This window comes from Neophocaena asiaeorientalis, unplaced genomic scaffold (genome assembly GCF_003031525.2).
Source record: "Neophocaena asiaeorientalis asiaeorientalis breed wild unplaced genomic scaffold, Neophocaena_asiaeorientalis_V1.1 scaffold442, whole genome shotgun sequence".
Lineage (NCBI taxonomy): Eukaryota > Metazoa > Chordata > Mammalia > Artiodactyla > Phocoenidae > Neophocaena > Neophocaena asiaeorientalis.
Genome location: NW_020175833.1, coordinates 1,316,166 through 1,341,444, shown reverse-complemented (window position 1 = coordinate 1,341,444; position 25,279 = coordinate 1,316,166). Strand labels below are relative to the sequence as shown.

Below are 25,279 nucleotides of genomic sequence, written 5' to 3'. Positions count from 1 at the left end.
TGCTGCGCACGGGCTTTCTCTAGTTGAGGCGAGGTGGGGGCTACTCTTCATTGTGGTGTGCGGGCTTCTCATTGTGTTGGCTTCTCTTGTTGCGGAGCACGGGCTCTACGCGCGCGGGCTTCAGTAGTTGCAGCACGCGGGCTCGGTAGTTGTGGCTCACAGGCTCTAGAGTGCAGGCTCAGTAGTTGTGGTGCACGGGCTTAGTTGCTCTGTGGCATGTGGGATCTTCCCAGGCCAGGCCTCGAACCCGTGTCCCCTGCATTGGCAGACGATTCTCAACCACTGCGCCACCAGGGAAGCCCCATGCCGAAGTTTTGCATTTAAATTTAGTTGTCTGGAAAATTTGGTTATGAAGAACAGCTCATTAATAGCAGTGAGGAATCACAGTGAAAATAACAGCCATCTGACAGCAAGGGAGGAGAGAGGAAAGCTTGGGAAAATGAAGAAATACTGGGCCTGCCACATCTAAAGGAAGGGAGGATGCTCCCTTGTCCCACCAACCAATCCTTGTCTTGCTGATTACCCAGGTGAGGAGGAAAGTTCTGCCAGATGAAGCGTACTTTGCCCCTCTCATGGGCCTCCCCAACAAACTTAGTCCCCTGGTGTTGGATGGACTTGAATGTCTCAGTGTTCTAGGGTTTTCTGTGTTTAGGATTTAAATATTGGAGGTATAAGCAACTCTTAAACATATCCACATGGCATGTTTTTAATTAAAATAGGGACCACAGTCTGTACCATCTAATTTTTATATGCTTGGAGATTGCCAACTCATTACCATACTGGCCCAAGCCAAACAGAAGGAGGAAGAAGCAATGGTACAAAAGCACAATTGGATTTAATCTAGCACGAAGGATTTTTATATTCTCTGTGAAAGTATTAATTAATACTTCATTTGTATCCTAGCTCATTTCCACAGGGGTCCGAAGCAACTGTGGATTGGGTTTGCCTGCTCCAGGAATGGTTGCTGGGTGAGCCACTGAGAGTGGCTCCTTTCCTCCCAAGTCCACCTGGAAGCAGCATGTACTTTGACCATGGGACCCCCAAGATCTCATTGAAGTTTTCTGAGCTGTAGCCCTAAGCCCAGCTCCGGCTTGGGAGCTCAGTGTTGTCATGAATTAAGCCTCACTTCCTCCCTCTCTCTGGAGCAGTGTTGCATATCGGCTCCTGGCAGAGTCATGATTCTGTGGTGTCAGGGAAGGGCAGTGGCGAGAGGGCAGGGACAGGGCATTGCGTTGACTCTCTGGATGGCACATTTCATATTTCCATGCGATGACGAGGCCTTAGAAATGCAGAAGGATAACTTTCAGTGGAGGGACAAGGTACTAGGCAGTGGATTCCAGCCAGAGCTTGGTGAGAAGAGACCATTATTGCTTTTAGAATGTGTAACCTGGCTTGGGCCAAGGTCCAGTGTGCCAAAGACCCCTCATTTCCTCTCAAGTAATGCCCTTGTCACGGGAGTGTCCTGAGAACCATGGCTTTTGATTTTCTTCTCTCACCTGGACCCTGTGACCTAGAGGCAAGCTTTTTGGTGTTGGCCTGGGGCCTTTTGGTGTTTGCTGCAAAACAATCATTTTCAAAATTATGTCTGAAGCCATGAAACTTTGTTTTCAATGGAATCTTAGGTAGAAGCCTTGTATAATAAAGCAGGGTTTCCCAGCCTCGATGCTGTGGACATTTGGGGCTGATAATTCTTTGTTGTGGGCATGCTGCCCTGTGCATTATTGAAATGTTTAGGAGCATCCCTGTGGATGCCGGTGTCACTCCCTGTCCCCCAGTTGTGACCACCAAAAATGTTTCCAGACATTGTCAAATGTCCCCTGGGGGACAAAATCGCCTCCAGTTGGGAACCATGGTATTCAAGGGACTAAAGTGGAGGTAATTAAAGTAGGAATGGGAGCCTGGAGTCACACTGAGAGCAAGGCTTCAGGTCTCTGTGGGGCATCTACTGCCACACACTGCCTGAGCAGACAGACGCAGGATCTGGCGGTCCCACCGACCCATGTTCCTGGCATCGCTCTGAGTTCTCGTCTCCCCACAGCGGCAGCAGGCGTGTGAGATGCCTCTGCTCGGGGCGGGGCGGGGGGGGTGCTGGTGCAGCCTGTGGTCCTGGAACAGGGTGACCAGTGACTGCCCCGTACAGGGCTCAAGGGCCTAACCTTCCTTCAAAAACATCATTCTTGATTGTTTTTCAAATGACAAAATCAGTGCTCCGTGAAAACAACCTGGACGACCCAGAAAAGCACACAAAAAGAAGTCATATGTAACTGTACTAGGCGGAGGGAACCACTGTTTACCACAAACCAAACCAAAGCAGACTGCTCTCATACTTTATCTATTTATTATATTTTTAGAGCCTGCCTTTTAAACTTAAAACTCATGGCCTCCCTATTAGCACAAAGCAGCCAGCAGAGTTACCATAACTGACCCCCCGGGCTGGTACCAAGTGGTGAGTCATCGAGAAAACTTGGCAGGTGCCCTGCCCACGTCAACTGCAAATGTCAGGCTGCACCTTCGCCACCCTGCTTTTCCCTGGGAACCCGCTCTGCACTGCCGTCTGTGCATCCTCTGAAGCTGTTTATAATTTCTGCTTGAACAGTTTTCCTGGAGGTCATGAATGACAGGTTTACTGTCCCTCCACCCTTCTGCCCCTCAGAGTTTTTAATCAATGATTGCTGAGAGGTGACAACTTCCAGCAGAACCAGCTTGCCCTTTTTAGCTTGAAAACTGAGAAAAGATTGCTCAGCCTCTACAAAGCCTAGGTTTAAAAACAATCATCACAGGCGCTACCTGAAGACTGACTGTGCGTCCCAGCTGCCGAAAGGGCTTTTTAACACAGGCTTTCAATCTTCATGTCCTTCTTATGATGAAGATATTTCATTGATATTATCCCCATTTGACAGATGATGAAACTGAGGCACAGACAGGTGAAGTAACGTCACACAGTATCCTGGCAGCCTGGCGCTACGCAGGTCAGCAACCTTTTTCTGTAGAAGGCCAGAAAGTCAATATTTTAGGCGAGTCTCTGCAGCTCCATCTCACCTCCATCTTTGTGGGGAAAAGTGGTCACAGACAAGAGTAAATGAGTAGGTATGAAAACGGACATTTATATTTCATATACTTTTCACATGTCACAAAATAGATTCTACTTTTGATTTTTAAGAAAATGTAAAAACGATTCTTCTTTCTCAGGCTGTACAGAAATGAGCGGTGGGTTGGAATTTGTAGTTTGCTGGCCCGGCTCTGGAGCCCCAACTCCTTAGCCACACTGTTGCACCGTTGCTGTAAAAGTGCTATTCCCCCATGTAGGAAAACTCAGACCCAAAAGAGGATGCAGGGGCCATATGCTATTGACCAGGGAGTCCTTTGCACCAAGGACTTCAGCCATTGTCCTGCCATGTCTCGGTGTGTGCCTATGCAGGGGAAGGGTCATTTGTGGGCATAAGGGCAGGAGGGCTCAGAGGGGTAAAGTATTAGAATGCAATAATGACTGACACCTCAGCCATAATAAAAACACATTTCTGGAATTCTAATGTGGGCTCAGAAAAATGATTTCATTTATTTAAACAACTTGATTGACAGCTGCTTGTTGGAAGTAGATTCTTGTCTGAAGCTGGGCTCCCATGAATGAATGGCCGCCTGCAGAAACACTGCAATCTACTTGGTGGTTTACATGGACCGAGGGCCCAGTGAATACTCTGGGTGGGAGTGGGGCTGGCCCAGGTCCTTCTACCACTTCTGGCCTTCCTTTTCGTCTGACATGGAGCCAGGGTCCCTGCCCTGGCGAGACCAGACCAAGCAAACTGTCGTGGGGCCATGAGGCTTCCAGGGAGAAGGCTTTGGAGTTGGAATTCAGTACTGACCTGGCCACCTGGTCCATGTCCCCAGCAGATGCCAGTGTGTCTGGCTGCTTAGCAGGGGCTCCGAGAGAATGTGGTACAAAAAGGGCTCTTGGCATACCTTGTTACCGCGCGACTCTGAAATGCTTCCAGAGGCCCTGGCCACCACCTCCCTGTGGCCTTCCTGGCTCCAGCTCCACTTGATGGCAGATGGCAGAGCCACGGGTGGGGTGGGGCTAGGGAGGAGACGTCTGGGGAAGGTGGCTGCCACTTTTCTGTGCCTCGGGTAGCTCTGTCCCAGGGTGAGCTGTCACTTCTTTTCCCTCCTTGCAAAGAGCAGGCTTAGACTTTGGGGGCACTGACAGGAGAGTCACATCCCAGGAGGGCGGCTTGGGCAGCGGGAAGCCTTTTCCTGTGGCCCCTTGAAGCTCCTTGGGGTAGCGGGTGTGTATGAATGGTCTTCGCTCAGACAGCTCTAGAGCTGGAAAGGACCTTGGTAATCAACAGTCTGATGGTTCTCTACCTTGACACCAAAAGCAGTAACGAGGATGTTTGTCCCTGGTGTTTTGTCAATATAAAACAAACAAATAAAGGAGCAAAGGAAATCAAGTGCATACCCATGATAAGCCCTTCCATGCTAACAGTACTTTCAAGAATTCCTTTGCTTTGGGCTGGAATTTACCCACTGGGTGAATCAGCGCTGGTTTATGCCTGTTGATAAAAAGCTCTGGTTAATAGTGATTTATATCTTGGATTAATAAATCCGAGAAGATGAATTAATTATTACTTAATAAATGTGTGTGCTTTTTCGACACATGTTTAGGGAGCTAAATATTAAGACTCTTGGGAGTAAGTTCTAAAACGAGATCTTTGTGAAGAGACGGGGGAGAAACTGCTGATCTGGTGCAACCCTCTGTCTTTACAAATGAGGACACCAGAGGCCCAGAGAGCTGAAAGCTCATGTTCAAAGCCACGGCTGCTTAAGTCACAGAGATGAGGCTGGAATCAGGCGTCTCGGCTGCCAGCCTCATGTTCTTTCCATGACACCCAGGCCTGTGGTCGCCCCTCCTTTGTGGAGTTGATTCTGCCTTATCAAGCCATTGATGTTCTTGAACTCCAGATGGATTGGGCCATGGTCACCCAAAGGGGGTCATCAATGTCTGGCCCCTGGGGGACCCTGAGGAGGTGTGTGTTCCTTCTGGGCTTTTCTACCCCCAAGCCATGTTCACAAGCAAGCCCCCCTACACACCCCCTTTATTTAAACCACGTCATTTGCATTGTCTTTACGGGCAGGAACTTAAGAAAACAAGCCTGTCCTTTAAACAATCCTATAAATGAAAAAGAATGAAAGAGAATGGAAGGAAACTAAGTCAGGAAGACCCACAGGGAGATTGGATCTTAAGAATTTAAAGAGTAGTTTTTCTGGAGCTGAGGGGGGAACGTTAAATGCTGTCCATGAGTTTGGCGCTTGGGATCCCACAGCGAGCCCATCAGCCAGGTGGCACGCGTGACACCACACTGGGGAAGAAACCGGCTCAGAGATAATTGGCGACTTGGTGGAAATCCTGGCTCATGGGTGGCTGCTCTGGGATTTGAACCCAGGTCTCTGGCACTAAAGCCAGTGCCTTTCCCGTGGCCCCTCTGCTGACCTGAACCCTGCCTTTCCTCTCCCCTGCAGACACATAGAGAACTGGCGCGGTCTGCACACGCTCAACGCCGTGGACATGGAGCTCTACACCGGCCTCCAGAAACTGTGAGTGCACCAGCTCCCGGGGTGTGTGGGGAGTGGGATGGGCTAGGGCTCAGCCCAGAGTTTGGGTTTCAAAGCAGGACCTGAACCCAGGTCTCCTGGGCTAGTGTTCCTTTCTCAGCCCTCTGCTTGGCTGATGGTCCCCGTGCAGCAGGAAATTTGCAGTCACCTCCTCCTTTGGATTCAGTGCAAGTGGCTGTGGGAGATTTGGGGTGGAAGGGAAGAGGCACAAAGTGGGTGGCAGTGCAGTAGTCGTGGACCAGATTCTTACCCACTTGCCAGGACGGGCACATCCCTCACCCTGACCCAGGTCCCGGTGGGGTGTGAGCCCAGATGCCTCCCACTGGACCCTCTCAGTTGGATCACCCAGTGACGACTGATGATGAAGAGATGCGTTCAGTTCACCAGGCGGCTGCCGTCCAGTCTTGGCCTCACTGGCTGTCAGCCTTGGCCCAGAGCAGAGATGTTTCTCTGCTCCACAAGCTCTGCTGAACATCTTTTTCTCTCTCTCCAGGACCATCAAGAACTCAGGACTTCGGAGCATCCAACCCAGAGCCTTTGCCAAAAATCCCCACTTGCGCTATATGTAAGTAGAGCTGAGAGCTGGGACCCGGGCCTTAGAGAGTGGGTGGGCGGGGTCATAGGGCGGGAGAGAGTCCTGGGCTGTGAAGCCCAAGGCCTGAGATCTGGACCCGGCTTTGCCACTGTGTCCTGGGGCAAGTCCCTTCACTTCTCTGGACCTGAGATTTTGCCTTTTAACACAAGGGGTTTGGATTTGATGATCTGTAAGGTTCCTGTTGGATGGAAGAGCCTAGGACCAAGGATTAGCAGGAAGGAGTGTCTCTTCATTCCCAAGTGTGTTCACTTCCTGTGATGAAATTTGCAATTGTATTGGAATGTAAATGAGAGGAAATTCCCCATATAAGTGTAGTGTGTGATGTAAGTACTATACCTCTGAGACCATGTGTAGGTCCGTAAGTGTGTGTGTGTGTGTGTATGTGTGTGTGTGTGCACTGGGGTGGTGGCGTGGGGTTTGGAAGGGGGAAGGCAGGGCCAGGCCACGTGTCATGTCGAAATAGATTCTGGGTTCAGTGGAGAAGAGCTCTGAAAAGCAGAGACACCTCTATATAAGGTCACACAGCTTTGGGACAAGCTGGAGGTGACATGACCCTGGTGGGATCCCCATGTCACCTGATCCCCTGGGGGGGTGTGCCCCCCTCCTCTCCCCTCTCCCCTCCCACCACTGCCATGTCTGATGGTGGAGGGGCCTCCTGGCATTTGGCTTTGTCTAGACCTGTAGGGGTGGAATCACACGAGCTTGGTGTTTCCTTTCCAAGCCTAATTCTGGGCTGAAGACTCTGGGATTAGACGGGAGGACCACCATTTCCTGGGGAGAGGTGGGCTTGAAAAGAAGCCTAGGGCCAGCGATTAGGGGAAGTGCCAACATGCTGCACCTGTTGGGGGTCCTTACTGTTCGGTCAAGCCTTCTTTTCAGATGGTGACCATTTTGGACATCTGCTGGGCATGTTCTCCAAGAGCAGAGATTCCATAGGAACCAGGGGGATGGAGTCTACTGTATTTGGGGAGAAAATGGAGGAATGGTGTGCAGATGAATCTTTCCTTTGGCCACTTGAGAGTTGTACTGGCCCATGCACTTTGCACTTGAAGGGCATCCCGGCTGCATAGGAGTCTCACAGGAAGAGACACAGCACCCAAGGGAAGTGGAGGGGAGGTAGAGAAAAAGAAAAGTCGTGGAGAATTGCAGTGGGTGAGTTGTTTCTCTTCTGGGGGGCCCTGGCCTCACCCCCGGGCCTCTGTGTGTTTTCCCAAGCGCGTAGTGAGTGCTTGGTAAGTATTTTTTTAATCAGTTATGGCCACCCCTGCTTTGTGCCGAACTTTCTTTCCTTTCTCTGGACATAGCACACTGTATGGCCACTGATGTAGTACCTGTGGAGGACTGAGGCCTCCCCTGCAGCTATCTCATTTAGCCATTGCCGCCTTGCCCTAATTGAGCCTCTGTGGTGGGATTCTTCTGATGTGTGCTCTTCGCAGCTGGGGGCATAGCTGGGACCAGAGGAGGGCCTTGGACCTGATGTTCCAGGTGTTTATTTTATTGGGGATTTGAGTTTCAATGTAAACTATCCCAGGAGAAGAAGCTTTTGACCTCTGAGAAGTCTCCTTTTCACACTAACTCATACAAGGGTCACAAAGCCAAATGCCCACGGCGGACCAGGTGGGGAGAGTGGAGGCTGGGGACCATGTGTTCCCCCCGAGAGGCAGCCTGTAAGCAATTCCAGCTGACTGCTGCCATGAGGAGACGGGGCCTCGGGTTGCCAGATTTACTGCTTTTTTTTTTTTTTCCCAAGAAGAGCTGGAGGTCCAGTGAAACCTTTCAAGTTTTAAATACTGGCAACTAAAAATAAAATCTCTCAACTCATGGGCCAGGCAGAACTACTCTGTGGGCAGAATATGACATATGGAGTGCCAGTTTGCGGTCTCGGGTCATACTTTGGACAGAAGCTGCCAGCATAGGAGGGGCTCTGTCCCTTTTGACGACAGTGGCTTGGTGCTCAGAGCCTGCTTGGGCACTGTGTCACCCGAAGCTCGCAGGGCAACTGAGAGGGCTTCCAGACCCATCATGTTTCCATGGGCCATAGAGGTGGGGGGAGATGCATCTTGGGTTAAAGGTGTCTCTGAAGTTGGGTTGTACTAGAACCTGTCTTTGAATTACCCTTGAGATCCCAGAAGAGGGCTGTGACCCACCATCTCTTCTGAGATGATCTGGGTCTGCTGGCTGGTGGCAGTGACGGGCTGGTGGGGCTTTGCAAGATTCCCAAGACTTTGGGGGCAGGAAGGGTCTGGGTGGAATAGGTTCTGATGGCACCAGTGAGCCTGCCCGTGACCTTGGGCACTGTTTTCTCCTGGATACATTGGCCAGCTCTTGACAAAGTACTTGGTATTGGCCACAAAGGGATCAAGAGTGAGAAAGATGGGTCACCATCAGTCCAGCCCCAGTTTGGGCCTGTCTGCATATTGGGGGCTAGTTGGATGCTCAGATCAAGGTGAGAGGGTCAGCACCTGGTCCAGGGGCTCTGATAGGCACGGTGGGGCTGCTGGAGGAGCCTGAGGATCTCAGGGAAGTGAGTTAAGAGGTCGAGGCATGTGCTCTGGCTTCATCGATGGGTTGGTTTATTAACTTTTACTCCTTACGAAGACAAACCCCAAATCCTGACTGAGTGAATTTCCCGGCAGCTTCGGGACATTTTCTCCTGGCAGATGGGCCAGGTTTCTCTGCTCTCTCACAGCATCTTCTATTTCTGTCCTCTACATGCATTTACAAGTCTTCAGGCCCCAGCTGAGCAATCACAAGATGATCACTTACTCCAGCACTAATTGCCGAGCCCTGGCTTGGCGGCTTTTGTTTTCCCCCTTCTTCTTCTTTTTTCTCAGGGTGATGGCTGAGAAGTCTTTTCTTCTCCCCTCTGTACCCAATAAGAAGCCAGAAGTGAGATCATTGTCTTCTGTACCAATGTCAAGTTATCCAAATTGTTCTGATTGGTTCAACTGTCTCCCACCTCTAAGCTGCTGTTGCATCAGTCAGTGTAATTCTTTCCTGTGCCAGAAAAGGAGCCAACGATGTGAAGGCCAGGTGGTCGGTCTGCCACAAAGAAGGCTGGAGATTAGGACTCTTCAAGGTTTACGAGTGACTGACCATCTCTTTTTGACCGCTTCTGTTTTCTCTGTCTTTTCTGGAGTGTGAAAAATGAAATACTGATTCCTACACATCAAGGGAAATACTTTTTTTTTTTTGCAGTACGCGGGCCTCTCACTGCTGTGGCCTCTCCCGCTGCGGAGCACAGGCTCCAGCTGCGCAGGCTCAGTGGCCATGGCTCACGGGCCCAGCCGCTCTGCGGCATGTGGGATCTTCCTGGACCGGGGCTCGAACCCGTGTCCCCTGCATTGGCAGGCGGATTCTTAACCACTGTGCCACCAGGGAAGTCCCAAGGATTCTTAAGGATTGGGATTTTCCAAGTAGGTAATTGGAATGGCTATTTGCTAATGGATGTAAAAATGGTGCCTGTTCTGGTGATGGGATGTGGTAAAGATTAAATGATACAAGGCACATACAGCACTTAGCCCAGTGCCTGTAAATAATCAGAGTTTAGAAATGGCAGCTGCTAACAGAGACGTAATTATTGTTATTACTGGTGGTGGTGATCGTGGAATCAAAGAAGAGAGATTAGGTGGCCTTGACGGGGATTCTGACCATTACTTTATTCTGGAAAAGCTGGATTTCTGTCCTGCATCTCTCTGGTGACTAGAATACTCCTATCTACAATCTCTCTGATGACTTTCTTCCTTGAATACTGATGAATAAACTCTGATAGATTCTCTGTGGTCTCCATTTAGTCCCCCTTGCTCTGGACTGTATGTAGACCCCTCTTAGCCCTGGTAGTTTCAGAAAGGATCCACCCAGTGGCAGTTGATGAGCTTATGCTTTATTTCCATCTTGAGACCACACCCACTAACACTAGTGAACTTGGATCGGTTGCTGAATCTTCTACACCCCCCCGCCCCGCAGCTGACTCATCTCTTCCTTCCTGGGGTTTGTTTTCTCTGGGGTGTCTCACATAGAGACCAGATCGCCACGGTCTGGGGTCCCCATAAGTAGAGTCATGGCGATGTCTACCTATGAACTGCACTCAAGTGATGGTACTTCCTTTCATCTGTAGAGCGCTTCATGGTTTCAAAGTACTTTCTCCTATGTTATCTCCTTTAATCCTCTTACCATCCTGGGTTGGGGAGTGCGGTAGGCAGCCTTCTTTTATAGCCCAGAAGACAGGTCCAGAGAGGGTCTGATTTCTAAGTACCAGAAATACAACTGCACCGAAGTCCTCTGATTCTCTTTCTAGAAATCTTCCTACTGTAGCTCATGCGCCAGAAGGGACAGTGTTTTTCACTGAAGCAATTAAAATTTTTTCTTAACATTTTTACAGATTTGCATAAAAAATGCAGGTATCTGAGGAGAAGAGGGAACAGCTAATACTGATTGAGAACTTTACTACGTGCCAAGGACTGGACCTGGTGCTTTGGCAAATATGATCTCACCCCTCAGGGTAACTGTAAGTTAGGGTTCCCCTATCCCCATTTCATAGATGAGAACACTGAGGCTCAGAAGTCATAACTGAGTTCCCCCAAGGTCACATAGTAGTTAGTGGAACAGCCAGGATTTGGACTCTGATCCTTTTGACTCTGAAGTCCCTGGACTTTTCTACTTCCTAGGCATGTTTTGTTTCTCTGTCTAGTTTTCACAGCAAGAATTCCTTATGGGGGGGCAGGTGGAGGAGGGTCTTTAAAGTTTTATTAGAGAGCTGCTATTTCCCCTGGGAGATTTAGCACCATCCATCCTCAAAGAGCTCTGTTGAGAAAGCTCTGTTTCATTTCTTTTCCTATTCAGGTCAAATCCTATAACAACAGCTACGTTACGACCTGAATATCTTTGCTGTAAGAAATTTCTTAACGTTAGCCTGTGGCCCACTTACTTCCAAGAATATGTAATGTAAGATTCCGGCAAGCCAAAAGAATTTATTTAATCCCTTAGAGTTGTTGTGGTGCGATCTTTCTTGTGTTCAGTTGCTTGATTTCTCTCCCTAAGTCACACTGTTATCCCTCTTTGTTGTAAGCAAACATACACGAGGTCTTCAGCTGAGAGAGCCAGCCCAGAGCTGACCTGTGTGGGCTGGGAATGGGGTGGGGAGGGGAGAATGTCCAGATTTGGGCATGATTGTGTCAACAGTGTCATGTTCACAAGGAGAGAAAGGCAGCGACACTGGGCAGGTAGGAAAAGAGGAAGTGGCCAGAGTCCCTGCCCTGTCAGGACATGGCTGAGTCAGCAACACATTTCTCCTGAGACCACTGGGGTGAACATGTGGTGAGATTGATTTATTACGCATTGTAAATTACTTGGTGTTCTCTCTCCTTGAAATAACCACCCCATCCTGGGTTCCAAGACAATGTGTAGATATTGTATAGGTAGACTTTTGCCTCTTCTTGCCCCTTACCTCTGCACTGATTTTTCTCCAAGTCCCAAAGGGGTTGTAACTGGCACACTTGTCCCATGACCTTTTCTTCGCACGTGCCCTTCCTCCTCTGTCTTATGTGCAGCACTTAGCCGTTGAATGCTGTGTAGCTAACAGTTAGGAGTGTGGGCTTTGGAGATGGAAAGGCCAGGGTTCAAATCCTAGATTTACAAGTCCATGTCCTACAGCTTCCGTGAGCTTTGAAGGGAATATTATAGTTCCCACTTCATAGGATTGTTCTGAGCTTTAAATGAGACGATGCTCAAAAAGTGCTTAAGGCAGTGCTTTACGAAAGACTCAGTAGTTTTGCTGTTATTAATGACTTCGCCCCTGCTCATTGGTCTCTGATTTCACAGAATCATAGATAGTTAAAGGTGGAAGGGACTTTAGTGCTAAACCTGTACATTTATATTCCTGGCCCTGTTCCCATCCTGGCCCTTTAGACTCATAAATCAAATTGCCTCCCTGGCATCTCTACTTGGGTGGCTAAGACACAAGGCAGACTTGACTTGGCCAAAACAGAATCCGTGGTTTCATTCCACATCCTCACTCCAAACCCTCAGTGTTTCGTGTTTCTCTAAGTGGTACCATCCACCAAATTGCTGAGGCCAAAACCTTAGGAGTCAGTTTTGACTCTTCTCTTCCCTTTCCCTGCCCTCCTCCACTCTTCCACCATTCCATTCATCAAGTCCATAGGATACTTTATAACCATCCACTTCCCTCTCCCTCCACATAGACTGTCTTGATCCAAGCCACCTGGCTCTATGATGATGGCCTCCTAACGGGTTTTATTGCCTCCGCTTTGTCGCCTACATTTCATTCCCAACACAGTTGCCAGAGTGATATTTTAAACACATAAATCGGATCATGTCACTTTGCTGCTTAAAGCCCTCCAATTACTTCTCACTTTACTTATAATAAAAGCTAAACCTCTTACCGTGGCCACGGGATTCGAGTTGATTTGGTTTCCATCTCCCTCTTCACCTTCCTTGCTCTCTTCTCCCTGGCCCTCTGCCGCAGCCTATGAACGTTTCTTTTAATCCCTTGAACACACCAAGCTCATGTTCCCCTTGGAGGTTTGGTGCTTGCTGATCCATCCAACCCAGATGAATATCCTGCCCCAGATCTCTGCAGGGCTGGGTCCTTCTCATCATTCCCTCCAACGTCTCTCTCAGCAAGGCCTCTCTGGCCTGCCAATCTGAGTGGCCTTTCTTCACTTCACTCTTTGCTACATCATTTCCTTGGCCCTATTACTTTTTTTTTTTTTTAACCACTATCAGTTTATTATAAAGGATGTTAGAAGGGATACTCCTTGGCCCTTATTACTTTTGATGATCTGAAGGTATGTCATTCAGTTACTTGTTTATACTCTGTCTCCTCCACTAGAATGAACTTCCTTGGAGCAGGGACTTGGGGCCACTGCTGTGGCTCCAGCACCTAGAATAATGCCTGTCACATGGTCAGTGGTCCTTGGCTGTTTGTTGAGTGTGTGAGTGACTCTGCTCTGCCGTGATCATTCTATGGAATTTCTTCCCATAAGAATCCTCATACACACATGCATACATCATTTCTCACGCATTTTCAGGGATTTACAGACTCCCCTTGGACCCTGGGTTAAGAACCCTTTCCAAGGATGTCCTAGAGAGAGGTGTGCAGTTTCTGGGATGTGAGGTATTATACCTAGCAGGTCTTAGCCATTTGAAAATTATTATACCAGGTGTGACAAATGAGATTTATAGTATGCCATATTCTCGTGGGCATAAAAGAATGCCGTCATAGTTTATAATCTCCAGTATGGTAAAGATAAGTCAGGAATATACTGGTGTGGGGTTTCTTTGGGGGACAACGAGAAAACATTCTAAAATGGATTACAGTGAGGGTTGCACAACCCTGTGAATATACTAAAGACCAGTGAATCACACATTTAATCAGGTGACTTGTATCATATGTGAATTGTCTATCAATAAAACTGATGAGTGTGTACATGTGTGTATGCGTGTGTGTATCTCACATCCTTCCTTAGCAGAAGCTTTCAGGGCCTGTGTGTGGACCAGGGCCCCTGGTCCATCGTGTCTTTTTGCCCTCTGCCATGGGACAGAGGATGTTAATGTTCCAGACAGAGGCTGTTCTATTAGCCTGAGTCTCGCTGGGGAGATTATGGGAGCAAAGCCACAGCTGACCTTCTGTGGACACAGAGTATGAGAAAGAAAGAAACTTTTGCTGTGGTAAAAAAAAAAGGAGAAAAGGATAAACCACGATGGTGGCTGTAATCAGTGCATGGGGTGGGTAGGCTACCAAGGAGTGCATACTGTACTCACTCTTGGTGCCTTTGCTGCCATCCTATTTCTTTCAATCCTATTCAAGAGAGGGTCTCAGAACACAAGTGAGAGGGATGCTACTGCGGGATGGCTTTGAACCTCCTCTAATTTACATGTATAGAAAGGAAAATCGTAAGCAAGTGGCAGTTCTTTTTTAGAGCTTGTGGGTTATTTGTGACAAAGCTGTGATCGCTCACAACTTTGAAGCACTGTACCTTCTCCAGTCTTCCAATACAAGGCAGCGGAGGGGCCACTGGTTTAATCTGTAAGTGTGACAGTGGATCAGCGGTGGAGCAGCTGAGAAGGCTTCATGGAGGAGGTGGCCGTGGGGTTGGCATTGTAGGAGGTGTGGGTTTGGATGGGTGGATGGCCTGCTTATGGCACAGGGGCTGCTGCTCACCGTGGGATGAGTACAGCTCTTTTCCTGTTTTGGAATTTCTCCCAGAGCTGTGTAGACACATGTTCATGGTTCCAGGCCATCTAGTCTGGCCAGCAGGTAAATGCTGAAAGAATTCCAAGGGAACAGGACTTGGAAACTGAGCCATGTGTCAAGGCGGTGGGATTTTTGCAATCCAATGATGTGGGAAGCTTGAGTCAGGAAGGGAGAAGATGCTGAACTTTGGATCCACACGCGTGTGGGGAGGGGCTTGGGCCCTGATTGGCTGTCAGTTGTGAGAGGTACTATTTGGCTATGACAGTGCTGGATGATCACACCTTACACATGGCTTTGCTCTTTCTCTGGGTTATCTGTGACCCTGGATAAGCTGTGTAGCCCATTTAATGGGTAGAATGTAGAATGAGATAGTGTTACCAAATGGCCCAGACTTGGCCTCATCGAATTTTGGGAAGTTCTTCCTGGAAGAAAAGTGGCATCTGGGGCCATCAAAGACGAGGCCAGAGGAAAGCTGTTTTCAGCTTATTTTGGCCCTCGCCTCTGCACTACTTCTCTGGTAGGCATTCCAATGCAGTGAGTTCCAAGGACATCTAGAAAACACTGATTATATATCAGGCATTAGCCTATATGCACACTATATGTCATTTTATGTTCATAGCAGCAAGTGGCCACCATCATTGTCTCCATTTTACAGATGGGGAATTAAAAGCACAGAGAGGTTAAGTGACTTGCCTACATTTACACAGCTACTCAGTGGCAGAGACAGAAGCCAGCCCTAAGTGGGCTGCCTCTAGAGCTCCAGAACCTGTTGTCTTCATAACTCCACTCTACCAGCTGTTCACCATGGCCAACTCAGGTCCAACCAGGGCTGGTGTCAGTTCTCTGGAACCCAGCTGGAGAGGAAGGTCAGGCAATAAGCTTCAGAGCAGTACTTCTCAGAATGGGGGAATATTTTGGCAGGACTGTGAGAGACTACTAAGGAAGTTCCTGAAACCAAGTCCTTTACACGTGGTTGCCAGCAAGGTCTAGGGGAGCTGGCAATGCCCTTTAGCCTACTGGCTGGCACTCAAGAGGGCCATTATCAGGTAGTCACAGAGTATGAGTGCTCAACAAAGAGAACAGCGCAGGTGGGGATAAATCCACACTTATGATATGTGCCTGCAGGAACACCAGACATTCAATCTGCCCATTTCCAGGGCAGCATGGGGCTGCTTTCCATGTCACCAGCCCTGGCTGTGCTTGGCCCCAGTCCCAGATAGGACCATATCTGTAGGTGGCAGACCCCATTACAAGATCTGGGTATGGGAGTGGGAAAGGAGGGGATGTGGACCAGATTATGTGAACTCTGAGGCCCGAGCTCGGCCATCTCATGATTTCGCGCCCACTTTTGCAGCTTCAACACCTGATACCTCCCAGTGCAGTCGAGTGGTGTTATTTCTGCCTGGATCCCTGCATTCTTCCCATATCCCAGCTCCTGTGACATCTGATGACTTCAGACAGGGCCTTTGTTGTCTTTTAAATGGATCCTTTTTTGGTCCTATTGAACCCAAAATGTGTTTCGTACCCTAGAATTCACCAAGCTCCAGATTTTCAACTTGGAATTTCTTAGTCTCTACTCATTTATTTGCTGCCTCCAAAAAAAATGTCAATTTCCAGCCCACTCACACCCTGGGTCTCCTGGGTGATTGCCCCTCTGGGACCCTGGGAAGGATTTGCTCCTTGGGCCCTCGTGAGGCAGGTGGCAAGCTTCCTAAATAGAGTTTCTTTTTTTCTGTTCCATTTGTGTCTCTCCTCCAGACTCCCCGTGGTCCTGGGATTACTCACGTCTTCCTTGATAATTTCTGTTCACTTTGTTTTGCGGACAACATTCTGATCCACCCGGGGCAGGTCCAATGTGACCCAGACTGTATGGCCACGCACCTCCCTTGCCGGCCATTGTCTGTGATATTTATTTTGCATTTTTTTGTAGTCAAAGCCCTACGTTCAATGTAAAGGTTGTGCTCTTTCTGATTTCAGGTATTTCCATTCTCTAGGAGCCTCCAGACTGAACTTTAAGAGTTTTCTGTAACTTCATCAGCTTTGCCTTTCGAGACTCAGTCTCATGCTGCGTAAACACTCTGGCCTCTGGGCTGCGTGTCTCCTAGCCTTGGGGATTAGACCATGTGCCCGTATTTTCCAGCCTTGATGATCCTAGATTTTCTTTTCTTTTCTTCCCCCCTCCCCTAAGGCTTCATTACTTCCCATTTGTCCACATCTCTCTTCTCCGTTTTTCTTGTTAAGGACAGATTTAGAAAATGAGATTAGTCTCGTGGCTATTTTGGAGTCATCATTAATTTTTGTCCCTCTTCATGCTTTAGCAGGCTGGCAGTCTCGTATTTCTTCCTGGTTTCTTCTTGATGGCTTTGCGAAGGTCTCTTTTATTCCTGGGTTAACCCTTTTGTCTCTCGGGGCTTGCCTTGGTTTTGAGGAGCCTCTGCCTTTTCTGGGTGGCCGTCTAGGTGATGCAACCATCATGACTATTCTGGGTTGGAAGGGCATTGGGTCTCCCAGAGCAGGGGTAAGCCATGTGCTACCCCTGACCTAAGCCATGGCAGTCCCCTGGCTGCCAATAGGGGCTGCTCCCCACATTGACCTTGAAACCCACCTGAGGAGTCCAGGTTAGACCTGAAATACACTTTGGAGAGGTATGTCTCTCCCCCATGCTGTGCAAACTCTAGGTCTTATGACATCATGCTTCTTTCGTATTAATTGCAGGTTTGAAGAATGAATGAATGAATGAGGGAGTAAATGAACGAGTGAAAACAGCATGTACTTTGGAGGTGACATTGAATCTCCAGCTTTGCCAACTCTTTTACTTTGTGTCCTCGGCCAAGGAATTACGTCTCGGTATCCTTCCCAGGACATTGGGAACGAATTCCTATCCTAACCCTACGGGCCTTTCTGTGAGGATTGAAAGAGTGAACGAACATACAGCACCTCCCCTAGTGGCTGCCCATGGTAGGTGCTCAGTAAACAGTCCATCCTTATCCTGGAAGCTATTACAGAAGCTCAGAAGTTCAGTCCTTGTTTAAGGCATTTGGAAGCCCAAGCTCTAAACAGGTGGATCTGAGGCTCCTCTGGAATTCTAACCCAGTATGTGGGGAAACCAGAAACTCAAGGGTAAGGGAGTTAGAAAGTTGTGTTGGTATGATGGTTGGAGCCAGTGGATGCCACCCCAGCTCCTGTCCTCTGGGGCAGTGTCAAGGCCACGCACCCTTGCCAGCTCATAGGATGTATTAGAATAATGTTATTGCCAGGGAGGGCGCTTTATTAGTGTTGCATTGCCATTCTCAACAAAGGAATTGAAACAGAAAAAGGGGTGGTAGTGACGTGGGGTCAGGCACGTGGGGCGATGTAAGAGCCGGATTTAGAGCATGTAACTCTCGGGATCCTAAGTCTCCATTGCTGCTTCTTCAGCCCTGTGTCCCATCCTTTTCCCTGATTGATGTTTCCATGGGTCTGTTCATGTCTCCACTTCAGAGTTTACACCTGCATTTCTTTAATGTGGTTAAGACTCTGGCTTGATTTGTGATTTTGAAGCCTCTGCCCAGAATAACTCCTATCCTATTTGCATTTAGCCAGAGCTAGTTTTTTTAGCCAGAGGAGCGGAATTCTCTCGAGCTCTGCCCATGCCTGTGGTGTAAGGCACCCTTTAGGACCACCTGCTTCTCTCTGCACGACGGTGGACTGGTTGGATGTGGCTGCATCTGTCTTGCCTAAGCTGGGGCTTTTGCTAACAACTGGAGTTACCCAGGGTTGGGCTTTGGGGAGGTCCTTTCAGTTCATTTGACTTTACAGAGTGATGAGGCCCCAGGAGTCCTCAGGGACCCTACGATGGGCCTGATGGGAACATGAAGCCAGAGCCCAAGCCTTCGAGGGTGTGGTGGTCTGGCCCTTCCGCTGCTCCTCATACCCTGGTCTTCGTCAACATATTGCTACAAGGAGGCAGAGCTAGTGCAGAGCTGTTCTCTTTAGATAGCAAACAGGAGACCTCCTCTTCTACACCTGTGTCTTCGTCTATAAAATGGGTCCAATCCTGCTGTCTGCATGTCCCCTCAGAGGGTTATGGTGAGGGTTGAGTGCATAGTGTTGGGAAAGGACTTTGACGAGAGTGGAACCTGAGCATCTGACAGGATATTCAAGGGGACGTTGTGTCTGTAGTTGATTTCCTGGGTTTGGACAGACAATACTGGGCTGTCGTCTCCTTGCCAACCTCCTGGGAGCTTGGGACCACGAGCGGATGCTGCCATGGGATGTGGTGAGGGGACCTCACCCAAATACCAAAATCTGGGAAAACATGACCAAAACACTTTATCCTCTTGGGTTTAGCTAAAAATGGAGGCAAAAAAGGAACTCTGACTCGGTTTGATGATCACGTTATAAGGATTTTGTAAAGAGTGTTGCTGATGCAGATGACGTCAGCCTCATCCCAAAACAAGCAACCCTGAGCCTGGCATTTAACCACTGATGTTTTGTGTCTTAGAGTCCTGTGAAGTCCACTGCCACAGGGTTATGTAGCATTTTCCCAAGATATGCATTCATTAATTCCCACCAGATACGTCTGTTGAGGACCTACTGTGTCCCAGGCAAAGCTGCCAAGGTAAATTACACTTAGGTCTTTGGCTTCCGGGGGCGAGAGAGAGAGGCAAAGGGTAGAGGCAGTTACTCTTCAGTGTGATAGGGACTGAGGGCTCCTGAGGAGCACTTGGCAAAGGCAGGTGTTGCATCTTTGTGGGGGGCAATTGTAGCAGGGAAGGCCCCCTGGGGTGATGACAGACAGCTTTTTTTTGGTGGGGTATTGGACGAGGACTATTGCAGGTAGAGGGAACTTTGTTCTGTACGTCCAGAGGCTTGGCAGTGAAAGAGGAAGTATGATGTGCTTGAGGGACCACAGGCCCCCACTGAACCTGAAATCAGGCTCAAAGCATGACTCCCGCCATCATCTTGCCGTCTGGGCCTTAAGTAGGCGGTACTAAAAGGTTAGAATCTTGCTTCCGGCTCTCCTGTCTCCCAGAGTGGTCCTCTGATCTAAGACCTCTGTCGCTTGGGCAGCAGAGCTCTGGGGAGTGGTTCACGTCAGGGAGAGCCAGAAGAGAATGGGAAGCCAGGGCTGCAGGACAGACCCCCCCTGCCCCGCCCCGTGTGCCCCATTTGCTGCCAGGCAGTAGGTGTTTGATGCCTCCTCACCTTCTTCCAGAGGGAGGGCTTCGTGCTTCCCTGCCCAGGGCCCCAGTCTCTTTTATACGCCAGTGTCCTAAGAGGTCTCCCCAGAGCTGTCATGCTTAACCCCATCCCAGATTGGTTTAGATATTTCAATCTGATCCTCGTGAATGTGCTTCTGATGCTCCTGGGCTAAGAGCCAGATTCCCTCAGTCTAGCAGGTGAGCATGCAGCCTGGACAGAGACCGGGGTGGGACAGCGCAGTACAGGCCTGGGACCAGCCTCGGGACCTGTCCCAAGCACTCTCCACCAATATCTCCCACGCTGCCTCTTCTGCTCCCGGCTCCCGCTGCACTGTGCTTCCCTCCAAGCCTCCATCGTGCCATGCTGCCACCCTTCACAGCCTTTGCCTGTGCTGATCCCTCTGGGTGGAAGGCTTTCATCCCACCCCCAGGCTCTTTAGTTACTGCCTACCGCTTCTTCCTGTTTCAGCCCAAGGATTGGTCGAAAGCTTTCTGTGACCCGCCCGCCACCACCAACCGCCGCCATAGATGCTGTTCCCATCACTCTTCTTAGGTCCCTGTTCTTTTTCTTCCATGGAATCTGTCTCATAAAATATACGTTTGAATTTAATAATTATCTTTCAATTATGTGATGTTTGTTGTCCCTGCTGGTCTGAAAGCTCCTTGAAGATAGGCATCCTGCCTCTCTCCTCTGCCACCCAGTACCCAGAACTTGGCAAGCGCTGGCATGTGGCAGACACATCAGTGGATGAATGAACGGGTGACTCGATGGAAGAGCTGCACGGTCATTTGTTTCCTTTTTATCATTGGGTAAATCCGAAGCCCAAAGGCCTTCAGGACAATAGAAAGTAGGCTTCTGCCTTTGAGAGGCTGGACAACCTCCCCGATGCTGGTTGAGTTTGGTTCCATACCGTGTCCATGCCGCTCAGAGCCAGTTACCCCCGGAAATGCCCGCTCCACAGGGGAAATAAGGGGCTGACCTCACTCATCCACCCAGGCACCCCAGTGTTTTCCTCCAAGAATGAAAGGGCACCTTAGTTCCTCGTCCTTTTCCATACCTGGAGAGCCCGGCTGTGGCTCAGGGGGCAGGTAGCTTATCCCTTCCAGGTGGCAGTGGGGCTGCCCTTCTGAGTGCCAGCTGTCCGTCTGCGATCAGGAGCCTCTGCCGATGCCAGCGAGGGCAGTGTTTGCAAAGAGCAGCCGTGTGCTCCTTATTTATTGTGAGGAAAAGAAAACAACTTAAGACCTTGTAATTACACAGCCAGGCATGTTCTTAAATAAAGCTTAAGCGTTCAGAACTCCAATTAGAATATTAATAATTGCATTCCCCAGCAGCCTTCTCTCTTTCTACTCCTTCCCTCTCCTCCCATCCTTCCTTATTCCTTTTCCCCTCTGTCTCTCTCATTGGTGCAGGTCTCTGCTGGGACCTCAGCAATCTCTGGAAAGCCTCTCTCCCCGGCTATGACTGGGCATACTTGTGAGCCCAGTCTTTTTAAAGATCATCAACACTGACCTTTTTAAAGATCATCAACAGCATTTCTTTTCTTTCTTTTCTTTCTTTCTTTCTTTTCTTTTCTTTCTTTCTTTTCTCTCTCTCTCTCTCTCTCTCTCTCTCTCTCTCTCTCTCTCTCTCTCCCCCTTCCTTCCTTTCTTTCTTTCTGCGTTGGGTCTTCATTGCTGTGCGTGGGCTTTTTTCTCTAGTTGTGGCGAGCAGGGGCTACTCTTCACTGCAGTGCGTGGGCTTCTCATTGAAGTGGCTTCTCTTGTTGCAGAGCTCGGGCTCTAGGCGCATGGCCTTCAGTAGTTGTGGCATGCAGGCTCAGTAGTTGTGGCTCGCGGGCTCTATAGTGCAGGCTCAGTAGTTGTGGTGCACGGGCTTAGTTGTTCCGTGGCATGTGGAATCGTCTCGGACCAGGGCTAAAACCTGTGTCCCTGCATTGGCAGGCGGATTCTTAACCATTGTGCCACCAGGGAAGCCCAGCAGCATTTCTTAAGTGATTTCAAAGTCATGGGGCTGTGCTAAGATTTTCTTGACCACCCCCCCATCCCCATTTCTCTTAAGCCTTGAGAAGAGGGTAATGTTGTGTTGAGGACACGAGGATTGGGGTCATTCATAGCTGGGCTCCATTTCCAGCTTGACTGCTGACCAGCTGTAAGACTTTGGTCAAGTTTATCTAATCTCTTTGAGCTGATTCTTTCTCTGGTGATAAAATCATCTCCATCATAGGCTGGTCTTGGGACTTGGATGAGGTAATGCATTTGAAGTCCTGACATGTAGCAAGTTCTTTCCAGATATTGGGTCTTTTCTTTGCTATAGCTCTAGGTCATACCAGAATTTTATGGAGTTTATGTCTGTTGTCCTGGACCCACACTTTCACTGATGTACCTAGAACATGCTAGGCACCTAATAGGTCTCCCCAAGTATCTGTGAAATGCGTTGGATATGTCTTTGTGGGACCCTAAAGGTGGACATAGAGAAGGGCTGTCACTGTTGTACACGGTTTACTGTTATGAGAGGCCCAACGACATGTTTCCTCTTATGACTACTGCCCAAGTCCTTGAATAATATGCTCTCATAACCAACATGGCTACAGTGCTTTATGAACCACTTCTCAAAAATACCATCTCATTTAACATGCAGTGTTAAGGTGAAATAGCAATTACTGGCATCCTCATTTTATTGCTGAGGAAACAGAGAGTGGATTACCCAAGGCTACATAGCTAGAAGCAGTGAAGTGAGTATCAGGACCTGGGTCTGACTCCAAGCTCTCTGTCTTTTCTGCTACACTGGGCTGTTTCCTAAGTCAACGCTGATCCCCGGTTGGGGACTCACCTGGTTTCTGGACCTTGGGGTCTTGATGCTGCTCTGAGACTTACCATAGATTCATCACCACCTGCTCTTTCTTTTAGTTTCCTTTCCTATGACATGGGAAACACGTACCAACACTGGTTTTACTGGCAATGTGATAGTAGTTGGATCATTGCCAGAAACTAACTCCAAAGTAGTTTGAAAACATATAGGTTAAAAATCTATATTAGGGCTTCCTTGGTGGTGCAGTGGTTGGGAGTCCGCCTGCCGATGCAGGGGACACGGGTTCATGCCCCGGTCCGGGAAGATCCCACATGCCGTGGAGCGGCTGGGCCTGTGAGCCATGGCCACTGAGCCTGCGCATCCAGAGCCTGTGCTCCGCAACGGGAGAGACCACAGCAGTGAGAGGCCCGCGTAACGCAAAAAAAAAAAAAAAAAAAAATCTATATTAGATGATTGTATAGATGATGCTATGAAGGGCCTTGTTAAATGCAGGTAACAGGTGCTCTGGGAATGTCTCCCTGTGGCCAGTGCTGTGACTTGGGGGAGGGAGGAGGAATGGAGATACTAAGACAGGACTTGGTCCAGGTACAGTTGAAATGTTCAATCTAGTTGGGAAGATAAAATTAGCTTTCTTAGGCCAGAGATGCCAAAATGCTAACATCTGCTGTTTAGTGCTGACCATACCAGGCAGAGAGATTCTTGTATCCCAGGGATGCTGGGGAAGGATTCAAGAAGGACATGGGTCTTAAATTTGTCTTTGAAGGAAGACATGCAACATTATATAGGAAGAGGGAGAAAACTCATAGGTTGTGTGTGTGTGTGTGTGTGTATGTGCATTTGCAAGCAAACAGGGAACAAAGCCAAGAGAAAAAGAGAAGAAATATTTATCGTGCTAAACTCTCTACTAGGCACTCTTCCAACAGTAATCCTGCTCAAATAAGTAATATTCTTCCTGTTTTACAAATGAGAACTCTAGGGCTCAGAGAGGTTATGTATCTTGTGCAAGGTCACATAGCTAAAGATATGGACTCATATCTATAAATTGCTTCTGAACTCATGTTCTTTTTGTTGTATCATGGTGCAAAGGCCAGGTCATCTATCTGAGGGTGGTCAGGAGCCCAACTTTCCCAAAAAGGACATAGGAAGATTGTTTCTTCTTGTCAGAGAAACTGGTATCTCACTACCACTCCTTTTGTTTACCATGTTCTCAACCTCCATGTGCCACTCCCTGGGGATTCAGCACCATGGCCAGAGCCCAGGGAGCCCTCTTGGGCACATGGGCTGTGAACAGCTCTCCAGAGAGAAGCTCCCGGTCCCTGGCTTCCCCCTTTTCTTCTCTCTAGCATCATCACAGCCGCTGACCTGTGACCTTAAGAGCCACGTGGCACTCAGGAAGAGCTTAGTACATGTGGTGGACAGGTGGCCTGCTCTCAGCCATCCTGCCCGGTGGGATCCAGATGTAAACGGGAGGGGATGTGAGAAAGGCCTGCTCCTCCAGCCTCTTCTCCTCCCAGGCCCCATACAGAGGGACCAGGGACTGTGATTTATGAGTGGGTTGCCCTCAACTGGGGCATCATGAAGTTGGGAAGGGACTGGGAAGCTGGAGTGGGGTTCTTTCCTCCGGGGCAGAGCCCCCAGGGTCTGTGTCCAGGATTGCTGTACTCAGTCCCTTTAGCCAAGACTGTTCTGTTTCTGTTGAATGGGGACCCTGAGCAAGTGCATTTGTCATGCGCTTTCTCAGAGGAATAGTCAGAGGGGACAAACCGTGGGAGAAACAGCAGAGCAGGCTGAGTTACGGTGCTGGTGGGTTTGTCCTTCGAGGTGATGTGCCTTCTTCATTCTTGGAAGGCTTTCACCTGAATATGCAAAACAAAGTCCCAACTGGAGAGCAAGACAACTTCCGGCTGATGAGTGTGTGCATATGCACAACTCATACAACACACACAGGTGTACACTACGGTAGTGTGTTAAAGGCAGGGATGCTGGAATCAGACACGGTGATCAGGTGCTATTTTAACATTACCAGCTTTGTGACCTTGAACTAGCTACCTAACTTCTAAGCCATGGATTTTTTAAATCTGTAAAATGAGAACGAATCATAACAATAATGTGGACCAGGGCTTCCCTGGTGGCGCGGTGGTTGAGAGTCCGCCTGCCGATGCGGGGGACACGGGTTCGTGCCCCGGTCTGGGAGGATTCCACATGCCGCGGAGCGGCCAGGCCCGTGAGCCATGGCCGCTGAGCCTGCGCGTCCGGAGCCTGTGCTCCGCGACGGGAGAGGCCACAGCAGTGAGAGGCCCGCGTACCGCAAAAAAATAAAAATAAAAAAACAACGTGGACCATAAAAGGTTTTGGGGAAGATTCAATGGGCTAACATCTTTAATATCTAATATCTTTAGTATTAGTTCCTATCAAGCACTCAATAAATGTTACCTATTATTTCTATTTCTCAGAAAATTATTTCTGTATCCCAGTTTTCTTTAGTTTATTGACATGATTATTGTTAATGATTCTGGAAAAATTCCCATAGCAGGGAAAAATGATTAGCAAGTTAATTGTTTGCACTTGTCTTTAAAGCTCGTGGTTTAAATTAAGCTGAGGTCAGCCATAGTAGTGCTGGGATAAGAAGGAATTAGTTGAGTTTGGCACCCTGATCAGTGCAAGATTTGTGAAATTCAGACCCTTCGGTGAAATGTACCTGCATGCTTTCGTTTAACTAACAATGATTGTGATCAAAGTGGGAACTACGTCTTCCGCTTTTTGAAAAGAGCTATCAGCAGAAACGCAGTTCACCAATGCTAGTGTGTATGGTCACCCCTGGGAGCGCCAGCCTTTGTCAGGCCCAGGCACTATGTGCTCTTTCCCTC

At 48.9% G+C, this 25,279-nt stretch overlaps 1 protein-coding gene across 1 annotated transcript in view; it reads left to right on the top strand.

The window, feature by feature from the left end:
- Positions 1-5,508: 5,508 nt before the first annotated feature.
- NTRK3 (neurotrophic receptor tyrosine kinase 3) overlaps positions 5,509-25,279 on the top strand; it is a 206,504-nt gene continuing 186,733 nt past the window's right edge. Inside the window, exons 1-2 of the mRNA XM_024732934.1 lie at positions 5,509-5,589; positions 6,101-6,172. Of these exons, the coding sequence (XP_024588702.1) occupies positions 5,561-5,589; positions 6,101-6,172 (101 nt within the window). The 5' untranslated portion in view covers positions 5,509-5,560. The remainder of the gene's footprint in view (positions 5,590-6,100; positions 6,173-25,279) is intronic.